This window comes from Rhea pennata, chromosome 24, assembly GCF_028389875.1.
Source record: "Rhea pennata isolate bPtePen1 chromosome 24, bPtePen1.pri, whole genome shotgun sequence".
NCBI lineage: Eukaryota > Metazoa > Chordata > Aves > Rheiformes > Rheidae > Rhea > Rhea pennata.
The window spans coordinates 6,810,677-6,824,679 of record NC_084686.1 but is presented as its reverse complement, the minus strand read 5'-3'; the positions used below and the strand labels follow the sequence as shown (position 1 = coordinate 6,824,679).

The 14,003-nt window shown below is 46.3% G+C and overlaps 1 protein-coding gene across 1 annotated transcript in view; it reads left to right on the top strand.

Annotated features, from left to right (window-relative positions):
* Positions 1-5,903: 5,903 nt before the first annotated feature.
* BARX2 (BARX homeobox 2) overlaps positions 5,904-14,003 on the top strand; it is a 35,151-nt gene continuing 27,051 nt past the window's right edge. Inside the window, exon 1 of the mRNA XM_062594580.1 lies at positions 5,904-6,096. Within this exon, the coding sequence (XP_062450564.1) occupies positions 5,910-6,096 (187 nt within the window). The 5' untranslated portion in view covers positions 5,904-5,909. The remainder of the gene's footprint in view (positions 6,097-14,003) is intronic.

Sequence of the window (14,003 nt, the reverse complement as noted above, 5' to 3'; positions counted from 1 at the left end):
AGACCTGGGCTTTTGTACTGCACTGCGATAACTGGGCTCCTTGCAGGCGATTCCTGTCTGTGCACAGCTGCCCAGGAGAGGAAGTCTGTGGTCTCTGTGCAGGGCATGCAGCGCTTGGGCGTTCTCTGGCGATGGTGGACTTGATTTCTTTGGTGTGGCCGTGCTGAGATCCATTGGCATGCTTGGATTTGGGGTCCTGCAGAGGCCAGAATGAAGAAGCTTGTGTAGAAACCAGTTATAAAGATCAGCACTTGATGGCATCAGTAACTCCCTCTGGGCTTCTTGCAGGCTGAGATAGTGGCAGATTGTCAAAATTACTTAACGTCCTGGAACACCACCCATTCCACTATGAATAGGCTCCTTGTGTACAACCCACATGATCATAGTGTTTTTCTGATGTCTCTATGGAGACTGGAGACATACTTCTGGTCTATTGGTTTGGGATCTTTTTTTCTTCTCTGCTTTCAGGTAAATTGTCTTGCAGGAGAAAATAAAGAAAACAAACAGGTACAATCCTTGTGAATAATGGGTTAAGCATCCACCACAGAACACCGAAACATCCTGGTCTCTGTTGTAGAGGGAGTTGAAATAGCTTGATTTTTCTTTAGCATACTACCATCTAGCTTGGCAAAGATCTAACAAGCCTTGTGCAAAAAATAACTGGCCTTAAAGCTGGACGAAGCAGTTTAAATTCAGATGTGGATCTCCAGCCAAATTAGGCTGGAGTATGGCTTAGAGTGAAGCAGTGTTAGATTTGGGACACCTTCTGTGCCAAAAAATCAGGGGAGCTTTTTAAGATGTTCCAATCCCAAACACAGATGCTGTCATGAGATCAGACACTTCCTCTTACTGTTGGCCCTGAACCTTCTAGAAAAGTGATTTAAATGAGATTTTCATTGCCTTTGCCGTATTAATATAGGCCTCAGTTTTCACTGGAATCCTCAAGAGGCTGAAAATTTGGGTGGATAAATGAGGAAAAGAAGAATATTCAGGTTATATTTCTAGTTGGTGCTGTGCTTGGGACAGTAGTAGGGAGAGCTGCTTTCTGTGAAGTTTTCAAATATTTATTTTGCTTCCTCAGCAGTGGATTTGTCCTAAAACTGCCCCATAACAAGTCCCATTGGTGCATTTTGCTGCTCAGGATGACAGAATGCTCCTTTGCATTCCTAGTTGCCGCTCCCAAACTCCTTAGCCCTAGTTTACAGGTTGGATTCTAGGCTCTTAGCTATAGCAAGAAAAAACAAATCCCCGCTTGCTGAAAGATGGCATATGTTTCTTGGCATAAACTCAGGTGTACGTGGTATCTATACAACACCCAGAAAATCAGAGTCACCCCATAAACATCTCTCTAAATGCCTTCGGTTCTACCAGTGAGTCTGTCTCAAGATTCAGAATCTAATACTAATCTATAATCAGATTATTCTATTTGATTGGGTATTTGATTATCCTTTGGTGCCCTGAATAGTGGCAAGGCAACACCTCCGGTGAGCTCATGGAAACCACTCTGGCCACCCCCATCACCAGTGGCAAAACCTTTTTTGATTCCTAGGCAATATGGCCTAGGAAAGGAGAAGCTATTGAGGTGTTGTGCGCTCCTGCTAAGAAGTAATCAGGGAAAATAAAGATAGGCTGTTGTGCAGCCTCCAGGCTGTTTTAAGAAAAAAGGAGATCACAGGAGGAAAATACTGGGGTTTAGATTGTGCTTTCCGCCTGGAGAGTGCATGCCATGGAGAGAGAAGGTCTGCCTCCCATCCTGAGGGTTAGCAGAAGGTTCCTGCGGCTGTTTCCCTGCGTGTAGAGCAGGGACCCTATCCAGTTTTGTAAGGCACTTGAAAATCTGTGTGATGAATTCTTTCCAGCTTGTGCATTCTGAGCCTGCTACCAGCACTGATTTAAAATATATATCCACCCTATTAGTTCTTTAAAGTAGAACACTGTAACTTACCCTGTGTGAGATAAGTATTGTCGTGCTTGATTCCTAGATGATTAAGTTGGCTCTGAGCAAGGAAGGGCCTGTAACAAAGCAAGAAATGAAACAAAGTAATCCTGATTACTGCTTCAGCTCACACTAGTTTTAGTGAAGAAAGTGAAGCCTCAGTTTCTACTGACCGTGTCAAGGGCCATGCTGTAGCATTTCTGCTGTAAACCCAGGCTGGCTGAATGGACTTGCTGTCCCGTGGCTCTCCATCTGCAGCTTGCTTGCCTTCAGCAACTCAACCCGCTAGTGACGCCAGGCCGGTGTGAAGCGCACAAATGTTGCAGTGGGGCAGGAGGAGGAGGAGAATGGGGGGGAGAAACAGTGAAACAGCTGGTCTTGGAGCAATCCCATTCTGCAGTCACTTAGGCCAGGAGTGAAATTAGCTTGTAAAGATAAGCTAGAAGCAACAGCCTCCCCAAGCCAATGGAGAATGTGAGCATGTGCAATTACCTCTCTGCTTTGCAATTTCTGTTACATAGCGCACTTCAGTGCCCAGCAGTATCGTCTTGCCATCTGCAAAGGGGCCAAGGTAAAGTTCGGTCAAAAAATAATTCAATTTCCTACGGCGGGTTCCTGCTTTTACAGCCTCCTTCCAGGAGGTGGAGGAGAGACCCTGCTCGGAGGTGTCTCTGTCTCTCTCGGCGTTCCTTTCAGGGGAATGCCGAGGACTAGGGGACTCACTGGGTTCACCTAACTGTGTGCACGCGTGGGGAGATTTTACACTCTCCTCCTGGTTTTTAAAAAGAGACTCCTGGGCGTTGGCCATTAGCTCTGGCACTGGGCAGACAGTAGAAACCCTCTTTACTTGGGTGGGATGGATGTTGAGATCTCTTATTCAGATTTTAATGCATTCAGACCCTTAATGCTGGGAGGACACAGCCTCTAGATGCACTTGCTCCCTTGAGTAAAACCTTTCTCCCTCTTCCTAGGACACACTTTTAAACTGTTTTAATCCATTTTGGATCAGATGTCAAGCCCAATATTCTGAAAAAGGCACGTGCTTAAGATCAGACTGGTGTTTAACAGGACTGTTTGTATCTGTGTGTGTCTATATTTTCAAAGGAGGTTGGATTTCATTTGAAAAGAATCCTTCCCGTGACAAAATGTGGTGACATCGGGGGCTTGGATCACGAAAAAGGAGTTCAGAACAAGAACCAGTGTACTTTCAGGCGGAGCGCAGGTGTGGGGCCCGCGCACACGGACCGCGTGAGCCTCCGCAGCCTGCCGAACCGTTCCCGACGTGCCTTTCGCTTTCTGCCCTCCGATACGGCCCCATGCTGTAACCGCTAGGGAAACCTTAGGGAGAAGTGCTTATCCGCAAGGCTGTCCTACATGGGAAGAGTCCTGGGGGCTCCAACAGCTGCTCGGGGTTTGAGGCTCCTTGGCAGATGTTTGCTATTCCAGCCACTTCATTAATGTTGGAAACAAAACCCCTGATTATTCCTGACCAAAGCAGCCCCTTTTTGATTGACAGCCAGCGGGTGTTTCATAGACCAGGAGCCATGGTATAGCTCTGGCCACTTAAAGAAAAATAATTCATTAATAAGAAAGTTCCTCCAGACGTGTCGGGGTGCCCGAATCCCACCTGCCGGCTCGTCTGCCGGGCTCCCGAGAGGGCATCGGCGGTCTAGAGCGCGGAGGTGCCAGCCCCGCGTCTCCGGGTATCAGGCTTTTCTGATGGGAAATGAATCTTTAAAGACGAGCAGAGGCCCTGGCCTGTCGGTCGGTTGTGCGTAAGCGACCGGCGTGAGCCGCAGGTCTCTTCCCCTCTTGACGTCCGGGCTGGTGGAAGGCTCGTTCCCGGGATCCGTACAGCGCGCTCCCTTTTGGGAACGCTCCTCCGCTGGGTCTTGTCGGCTTTTTGAGAGGCCAGAAGCTGCAAAGTGAATTTGGGGTGGGGGGAGGGAGGCCGCAGCTCCGCAGCAAGCGCAGGGGAGCAGAGCACCAGTTTCTTGCCTGCAAGGTTTTCTGCTCTTGCAGGGTTTGTCAGGAGCTTGCTCGGGACTTTGGTTCAGAAATACGCTTTGCAGTAAATATCAGCAAGGACTGATTGTTTAAGTTAATGTTTGGCTTGTGAGCAATTATTTTATTTCCTCAAAAAAAAAAAAAAAAATGCCTCAAAGAGGCAAAGTGTGTTCCTAAAATCTGTTTTATGCTTGAATCAATAAGTGAGTATTCCTAAAGCTACACTAGAATAATGAAGTCAGGGAATCCCCTTAAATATTTATAGCTTTTTTAGGAATTAAAATAATAGCTTAAGTAACTAAAAAAGTTACATGATGGGGGGGGAAACTCCTTGAACTCTTTAGTTGCTATCATTCCAAATAAATTCATGTTTGTAAAATCATCTTAGTTTACTAAAGTAAAAAGAAATGTTTCCAAACAAATACAGTCTATTTTAGATGAGAATGCCCTTCTAATGGTTTTTAATGAGCAACACGTTTTGTTTTTTTCCTCTTTAATACAATTTGCTGCTACATGTTTTTTTAAAACCACATAATGAGCTTTTTAAGAAAAGTTCAAGGGATATATCAGAAGTATTGTATTTCCTTGTGTTCCTCTTCTAGTTTGGACTGCCTTCGGACAGAATGCAACTATCTTCTTTTGTTCTTAGGCTCTCCAAACGGATAAATACCTCTGTAAAGTTTACAACTAAATGCTCCTTGTAATTGAAAAAGAAATAGCGCTTAAACAGAAGCAACTGAGGGTAGTTATAGGTTTGTTTGTAAGATGAGAGTTTTGAAATTAGAAGTTACCAATCATTTGCTTTTTTATTATTTTTTATTTATTTATTTTTGTTATACCAGGGTGCGAGGTGGTTGTTTCCATCCACGAAAACAGCCTTAATTTTCTCACAGCCCTGTGCGAATCCGCTGCCGTACGGATGAAAGCACGAAGGCGGCGGCTGGCAAAATTTGGCGAGTGATACTTAAATCCACGCGCGATGGCTACGACTAACCGTTTTGGGGGGTGGAGGCGCATCTCCGCAGCGAGCCTCTCTCCCCCTCCGGAGTCTGCAGCCCGCGCTGGGTGCGAGGCGGCGGCCGCCGAGCGCGGGGAGCGAGGCCGGGGCTCGGCCCGCGGGCCCGGGCGGCGGCGGCGGCGGCGCTGCGCGGAGCGGCCGCGGGCTGCGCACGGGGCCGGAGCAGCGCCGGGACGGACTGGCAGCGCTCCGGCAAGAAGCGCCTAGGAAGAGCGATTATTATTTTTTTTTTTAATTTCCCTCCCCCCCCCCCGCCCCTTTCAGCGCTTGGCGGCTGGGGTAGGGGTGGGGGGTCTGAGGCCGCACCGCTGCCGCACTTTTAATTTCCCCGACTAATTGAGGGGAGAGGGGAAAGGGGGGAAAAAAAAGAAAAAAAAAAAAAAAAAAAAAACCCACTAAGCCCACCGGGACGCTTTCCAGTTTCCGTAGTGAAGAAGAAAAAAGAAATTCACAAAAAAGGAAAACCACCACACACACACACACACACACACACACACACGCACACACACACACACACACACAAGAAGAAGAAAAGAAAAAAGAGAAGAAGAAGGAGAGAGAAAAAAAAAAAAAAAGGAGAGAAGCCGCCACCACACACCCCGGGATCTTAAAATAGCGAGCAGGGAGGGGAGAGGAGCGGCGGGATCCTCCCCGCCCGGCGCAGGGTAGCGGCGGCGCTGGCCGCGGCGGCGCTGATTGACAGCCGGAGCGGCCTAAAAAAGCCGCGGAGAGATGCTTATCGGCAGGTTTATATAGCGGGGCCGCGCTGCGCCCTGCGCCGCCGCGCAGCGCAGCCGGCAGCGGAGCGGCGGGCGCGCACGGAGCTCGGCGGCGGCGCAGCGCAGCGCAGCGCAGCGCGGCCCGGGCGCCCATGCGCTGCCGCCCGCGGCGCTCGCAGCCCCGCGCAGCCCCGCGCAGCCCCGGGGCCGGCGGGCGGGCGGCTCCGCCATGCACTGCCAGCCGCAGCCGCGGCTCGCCGCGCCCGGCCGCGCCAAGGCAGGCAGGCGGCGCTACAAGACCTTCATGATCGACGAGATCCTCTCCAAGGAGACCTGCGACTACTTCGAGAAACTTTCCCTGTGCTCCGTGTGCCCGGCCCTGCTGGTGCGGCCCAAGCCGCTGCACTCCTGCGCCGGTAAGGCAGCCCGCCGCCGCTCGCCCTGCGCGGGGCCGGGGGGCAGGAAGGGGCCGCGGGGGCCCCCCAAGCCGCAGAGTCCCCCAAGCCGCAGAGCCCCAGCCCCTGCTGCCCCGCCGAAGGGGCTGCCCTCGGCCGGGCGCCGCGTCGCGTGGAAAATCCGCTGTAGCCCGCGGCCGAGCCGCCGGCCCGTCACCTCGCGCCGGGGCCGCGCTTCAGCCTTGGTCTTCCTGGGGATGTGCCCAAATAAATCCCCTTTGCCAATGGGAGTGAGTTAGCAGGGGCACGCGATGTCCTTGGCCGTGCTGTCGCGCTCCTTGAAACCACTGCCGGGTTTCCCATGGCTGTCGGTGGGAGTAGGAAAAAGTTAGTAGTATTGGTAATCCCAGGAAAATTGCTCGTGAAAGACCGTTCTACCCCCAACTCACGCTTCTTCTGGAATAAGCCTTACAGGGAAGATGGGAAACGCTTCCGTAGGTTTTACAGACACCACAAGCAGATATGTATGAACGGGACCCCGTCCTGTCCGAATCCCGATGATTTTAATCCGCCAGAATGAGCAGCGGGGTCTTGGCTGTGGGCGGTGTTAAATTTCTCAATCAGATCGGGCTAATATGAGCTTTTAGCAATGCACGTTAAAAGTAGATGTGTAATTCCTATAATGCAGTCTAGTTTTTTTTATTTTTAAGAAAATATACTTTTCTGATGAAGTGGGTGGTTCTCCAGATTTATGTTCTTCCACTAATGCCACAATTCCAATGGTGACACTTAATATCTCCGGAGAATCTGCTGATGAAACTGAAAGTTAAAAATACGTTCTTCAAAGAATCTGAACTCCTCAAGAAAAGCTTTCAAAGGACTAATTCTTGGTAAAATAGGATATATTTCAGGGCCACAAAATGCCGTTTTTCCTCTTACTGAGAACAGTTCATTTGGCATTCATACTAAGTTGTGTTTAAAAACTCAAGATCTACGCTTTTGCTCTTTTTTTTTTTTAATGCTTAGCTGAGTGTAAGTAAGAAGGAACTTTTCTGGTGTTAGTAGAGCTACGCTAATATAAAACATATAATATAACATAGGCTACGTGAGAATTAGACCAGTAATGTAATTCCTTGGTCAAAGCATGGTGCTTATTTGAGCCTCAATATTTACTTTGCAGATATTACTAATTGGAGATTCAGAAGCGATTAAGAGGCCAGATCACAATTACAACCCAGGATGACCTGCTTGGGGAAAGAAATTATATATGTAGTGTGATCCTTACTCAAAATTAATTTCTTCCTATCGATTTGTGCGTGACTTTCGTTGCCTTCTCCGCCTTAATCGCTGACATACTTTAACGCAGGAAGGCCTAGTTGTTAATCAAGATACTGCTGACAAGGGCGTTTTTTGGAGCTGATCTCTCGCTACTGTATAGACAGCGACGTTCTGTGCTCGGCTAAAACAGATCCGGGCGGCCCGAATGGTTTCGGTGTTTTCAATGTCTCCTCCTGCTCAGAGTGGTGTGCTGTACGTTAGAGGAAGCATTAGGAAAAAAAGCTCCTTCAGGTCCCCCAAAGGAGCATTAACTGAGGGTTTACCACCTTCCAGAAGCATATATGACTAACCCGACATCAAAAACATGATTTGAATGTCGCCATCAGAGATCCTTGGTGGTTTTGGTGGGTGGGGTGCCCCACAGGAGCTGTTTAAGGCTCGCCGTCCCCATGGCGGCGAAGGAAAAGAAATCTCTTTAACTATGTGTCTCTGTCGTGTGTGGAAAACATTGGTTTTGCAAGACTGAGATACATTCATTAAATAATCATTAACGATCTTGAAGTGATTCAGCGGATGATTCCGAGTGATGCTGGCATGACTCTCCTGGGTAGCGTTCAATTAAGACATCGTTTCTCTTCGTGCTTGGGAACTTTAACGAATTTGCCCTCGCGACTGCGTTTCGAAGGCCGAGCTCTGGGCTGCCCCTGCGCGGGGCTGGATTGGGCGCTGCCGCTTCTGACGGGATTTGCTTTATGGGGTCGCAGCGGTTGAGAAACGAAATACGGAGAGGGACTTTCTCATGGGATTAAAACCGCAAAAGAAAAGGCTACCAGAAGCCCAGACTTCCAAACTGCACGCCTCCAAAGTCTGTGGTTACCATTAAAGCTCTATATGCATTAGGTAATAGGATATTTTTATTATTATAAAAGAGAGGAAATTCTGAGTTGTCTAAGAAATGAAGAAAGGCACAAACAGGTAACTAAATGTGAAATATTTTTAAAAACACCTAATGCAAATCTATTAAAAGAAAAAAAAAACACACACACACACACACACGCACACACACACACACGCACACACAAACATACACTTTAAGACTAAAAAGACTGAAGAAATCATGCTGCAGCATGTAACCGACGGCCCAGGTTTCCTTAGTCTCTCTGCAGCTGATCGGGGCCGGAGTGAGCGCTTGGCCTTTACGGGGCCAAGTGGAAAGATGAAACTCAGACTAGTGGAGAGAAATTTGCCGTGCTGCCGTAACGATCGCTGCGCTTGGGGCGTTTGCGGCCGTTACGAGTGATTAGTTACTTCAGCGAAACTTCTGCGTTAGGCAGAGAGATCTGGAAAACATTGGTAACCAAAAGGAAAATATTTCTTTCTTTTGGCTGTGACGAGATGTTAAATATTTAAACATGTGCAGCGGAGCTGGCGCGGGACGAAATCGTCCCGTAGAGCGGCGGGGCCGGGGCGGGGGGGTGGAAGGAGCCTCCGAAGCTTTTCCCGGCGCGTTGCGGAGCCCGAAACGGGCGGTTTGGCGGCGAGGCGCCTGCGGCAGCCTGGCCCGAAGCTCGCCAAACGCGGGGCGCTTGGAACGAGCCCCGACCCAAATCCTCCTTCGGGAAAGGAAGAAAACTGCGCCCCTCCTCTTCCTCCCCCCTCACCCCCTCAGAGAGACCCGTCGTTAACTTAAAATTTCATGCGTAAACATACGTTTTTGGCATTTATTGAGCCAGATGAACGGGAAGGTTGTACTCGGGCAGGATCTGTTACAAAACGCTCACCCGGGTTCAGAGCCATTATGATCAAAAAGTAGATGATTATCTATTTAAACACAAATATTTTCAGGTGGTTGCTAATACCGCTTTGATTGTGGCTTTTTGGACTGTGATGACTTAGACAGTGAGAACATTGTTTATTTATTTAGTTTCATTATATTTAATTATTTAATGGGCTTTTCGTATTATGTGGTATCTAATTAACTTGTGTAAGTAATGATTACCGTGCTAATGTATGCAGTTCTTGGTTTGCTATAGAGACGTTTGAAGGTTTGAGAAATCCTAAACTTGATTTCCAATTGACTGGAATCCAGTAGGAAGCATTTTTCTGACTGTACAATTTTTAAACTTTACATTTAAGAAACACATGTAGATGAGTCTATAATTATTCTGATTTAATTCCCCCGTTTTTTTTTTTTCTTGGTTTCTTATGTTCAAAATCCAGTTGCTGTATTTGTAGTTCCAGGCATGATAAATAATCAAAGGATTTGGATATTGTCAGCGTATGGAGTTTTGAGGTCAAACTGAAGATTTTTCATGTTTATCAAAGTAACTAAAGTCTCTTGAAAAATAAAAGCCAAGGCAGTCATACCCTGGAGAAACATTATGTGCTATCTCTGGTAATAGTGAAATCCCTAAAATTAAGTATTAATAATGAAGAATATTGGTCTTGAATATCCTTCCTAAACGACCCAAAGCTATTGAGATGGCCGGATTAAAACTGCATTGCCCCTTTCAGGAAGGAGCTTGTTAAGAGTGTTCAGTGTATTTTAGCAAAGTTGGTAGTGAAAATTAATTGTGGTCTGTGCTATGTAGTCATTGCTACCAGCACCTGTTCTGGAACACATCAGAAAACACAAATTCCTGGAGTATCTTAATGATTTATAACTGAAATCCCAGCGCGCATCAGTGTAATTTAGATCTGCTCTGTGCCACGGCTTTTTACTCTTACGTATCTCAGTTAGGAGCGAGCTGCTTTTTCTTCCACTGGAAAAGTTAGAGCAGAAAGGCAGCTCATGTGAACGTGGCTTTACAAGTATAAAGATACCCTATATCAATATGTTTTTTTTTTCCTTCTCTGAGATTCAGCTACTTTGATAAAAGCACATTTACACTTGTGCAAGTGGATTTGTTTTAATGAGACTTGTACTGCTCTACGTATGTTAAATAATTAAAGCGCAATAACTTCTTTAAGTGGATATAGCCTTAATTTTCCAACTCATTACAAATCTTTTGAACATTTATTGCTCCAGTTAGTCTGCTAGTCAGTTTGTGGGGCCGGTTGTATTTAAGGAAGACCATAGAAATTTTCATGTTTCCTTGAAATCTTTTTTTTTTTTTTTTTTTTTTAGTATTTGGTTTGTTTCATTTTGTGAGAATAGTATCTTGTTCAATATTTGTATGATGGAGTTTTTGAGAGAGAGAGACACACACACACACGTATAAAAATCTATATAATCTAATAATCTATGTATAATTATATATATTAAAAAATCTAATATCTAGCTTTGTCAAAACTTGAATTTTTCTTTTGCTGTTTCTTTTTTTTTCCTCTCCCCCTACCATTTTCCTGTTATAGTTGAAGTTTTGCTCACTGGGTTTATCTAAGTAATCCCTGTAAACACTGGAGGCCCTCGGGAAATTATTGCTTGTGCAGTAAAGCATGAGCTTTGATATTCCCGATCTTCAGTCAGACTTGTCAACTTTTTTAGGAAAGCAGGGTGAGAAGGTAGATTTATTATGTTTTAAAAGAGCTCAGTTTTAATTTAAGTGACCTCACAAAAATACGAGATTCCATCTGATTTTGTTCGAAAGCTTTGAAACGGGCGAGCTTTGAATTTGCTCCGGACAGGACTTAAAACTGGGGAGGAGGCGGAGGGGGGAGAGCGTTTCTTTTGCTCAGATATTTTGCTGAACCTTTTTCCTTTCAATTGAACGGATACTGTTACGGAGCTGCTGGGGGAGAGCGGGGAGCTGTGGGAAAGGAGCCGGGAAGGGATATAGCCTGTATATCCGAGTGCGGAGAAAAACGAGATGCCCTCCACTCAAAGCCTATTATCTGAAACATAACAGCTGGGTTAATCCGGTTAAATAAAACAAATGCAAAGTTGTGGGGGAATACCTTCTGCTCGGCTGATTTACACCTGAGCGTGCCGGACCTCCCGCCAGCTGTGCGTCTTCAACAGGGATCGAATCCTCCCCGAAGGACTGCGCAAACCTCAGCTTTTGCTGTGATGCTCCTGGTAGACGTAGGTTCGTTTTGAGCCGTTAGCAAGAGCTTTCTGCCTGGTGGTGTGGGAAGCGGACGCTCAGGAGGTCTCTCTGCTCTAGATGTCTTAGGTGGGCGCCTGCGATGGCAGGATCTGGGACCTGCTGATACAGGAGGTCCCTCAAAGACCAGGAGGTCAAAGACCCTCGAAAAGGTAGGAAGCCAAAATGAATATACTTGTTTATACGACAGCAAAAAGTGGTAGGTGCCAACTTAAATTGCAGATCCGTGAGTGTCTGTATGTGGAAATCAGCATTGCTGCAGAGGTGCTTGATTGGATTTCTTTTTGTGGTTATTTGTGCAAATATATGAAGAAGAAAAGAAATCAAATCTCTATGCTTATTGGCTTCAGCTAACAAAGATCACTAAAATTCTACAGCTTAATGGCAAAAGCTAAAGGCAAAGTGACAAGGGAAATAGAGTAATCCTGAAAAATATGAAGTATTCCTTCTCTAGATGTCTCTTAGATGATTCTGATCCAGTGTTAAGGAAGCTATCAAGTATTCCTAATTAACAATAAGGTAATTCAGACACTGCATTACTGCATGCAGATTCTAGAAAACAGTCACATCTGTGCTGACATTTCAGAGCACTCTCCTGAGAACCCAGAGAACTCAGAATTTGATATCACGGCCTCGTCAGGACCATCTCCTACTCATCTAGTATGATTAATGCAGACGTAACTTAAGGAAAGCTTGAGTTTGGTCAAAATCCCCAGATAAATAACTTCCTGTCCATTTTAGCCCTGCAGGAAGGTCCTCATGTGTCCATCGTGCTGAAAATTAGCTTTTGCTAAGGTATACTGACCAAACGCTGTAGGCTTTGAATGTGGATTCATCTGTAACAGCTGAAGCTTGGGCACGAAATTTAATTTAAGACGTTGGCATTTTTCAGCCTGTCAGCCTTGGTTTTATATATTCTGAGGTTGTTAGCAGAAAATATAGTTTAGAAATGCCAAAAAATGACATACGAAGAATAATAATGAGCTGACTAATAATAGTGTATTTAGAGATGAGTCTGCCAATCTTTTACATCAGATTATATCCAATATTAGAGGTGGTATTTCAGAGTCTGAATTTACAAATGAGTTTCTTAGACTGAGCGGGGAAACTCTGGCCGTAAGTTCAAATAGTGAGATGCCTCAAATATCTAGATTCAAGACTGAATTTGATTGCATCTATCTCCATACTGCTAATAATGAATAGAACAAATTAATGAAAGGCCAAACTACATAGAACAAAACAGAGAATTGCACCACAGTGATTCCAATAAAAGCTTTGCTGGAGAGGCATCGGCGTTGTGGTTAAATGTGACTAAGCGTTGCAGAGGAATGCTATAGTACGAGATACTGGTGACTGTGGGATTCCACTGGGAAAATGGGCTCCTACGCCTTATTTTCCGAGGTTGCAGCTCGGACTGGGTGCAGTCCGAGTCCATCTGTACACTGGGGATTAAAAGCCGTAGGTTTGTTCAGACCCGCTGATGGCAGTTCTGGGCGCCGTTCTTGGAGACTGCGTTACAGCCCCAGTGCACGGCTCGAGTTACTGCGATCCTGGTTTTTATGACTCTTACTCAACTTGCTGCTATAAAATGCAGGAAAAAGAAGATCCATCCGGAATAAACGTTTCCCCCCCCCCCCCCAGTGCTGCTGCCTTCTGTGCCAGACAGGTATGAACAGGAGCAAGAACCTTCCTTGAGGAAACGAGGGCTAAGTAACGCTACATGAAGACTAGGATGCACCGTGCGGGACTGAGCCTACACGGCGTGTGAACGGGCCGGTCGACTCGCCAGGCTACGAGGAGGAGAGCAAAGCAGAGAAGAAGCTAAGGAAACTTTTATTTCTTTTTTTTTCTGTTTACTTGAGTTGATTTTTACATTTATCTTTCAGTGAAGAGCGGCTCATGGTAGCGTTATCTGGGCAGAGCGGCGACCAGACTGCCGATCTGCCTTCAGAAAGGAGTTGGACCTGAAATGTCGATATGAGCGTTGTAAGTAGGTTTGGATGGTCGAAAGAAATCTCTGCCTCCGACTTCCAATGGCTTCCATGCCCGTGGCACGAGCGTGCGAGTAAGGGAGACTTGCGTGCAGCCGTGCGCCGTCGACGGCGGAGCTCCTCGGCTGGAATTAACCTTCGCACCAGAAACCAGACTCTGCAAACAACTTGCCTGCTGCATTTACTAGGTTAGAGACAGACTTCTCCCTTTTGCTCTGATGATCTTGGTTTCTTGCTTCTGGTGGTCTCTGTCATACGCCGATCACCACGCTACCATGTCCAGCTAGCGGTAACTGTGCGGCTCCGCTCGGAGGAACGGGAAACTCGGGCTCTGCATCCACAGACCACGTACGGAATTTCTTCGCATCCGAGTGAAAAGATTTGGGGTGGCCAGGATAATAGATGTTTTGGTTTGTGTGCAGATAGAGAAGAAGTAGAATTGCTCATCCTTTGTAGGTCAGAATGAAACAAAACGTTGTAGAATTTATTATGGCAAGTTAAAGGTAAAAAAAAAACCCAAACAAACATTTAAAAAAAAACACTCACAAAAACCAAAACAACAGCACAACTCCCCCAAATATTTTGTCTGTTAAGGATGATAATATTTCATCAA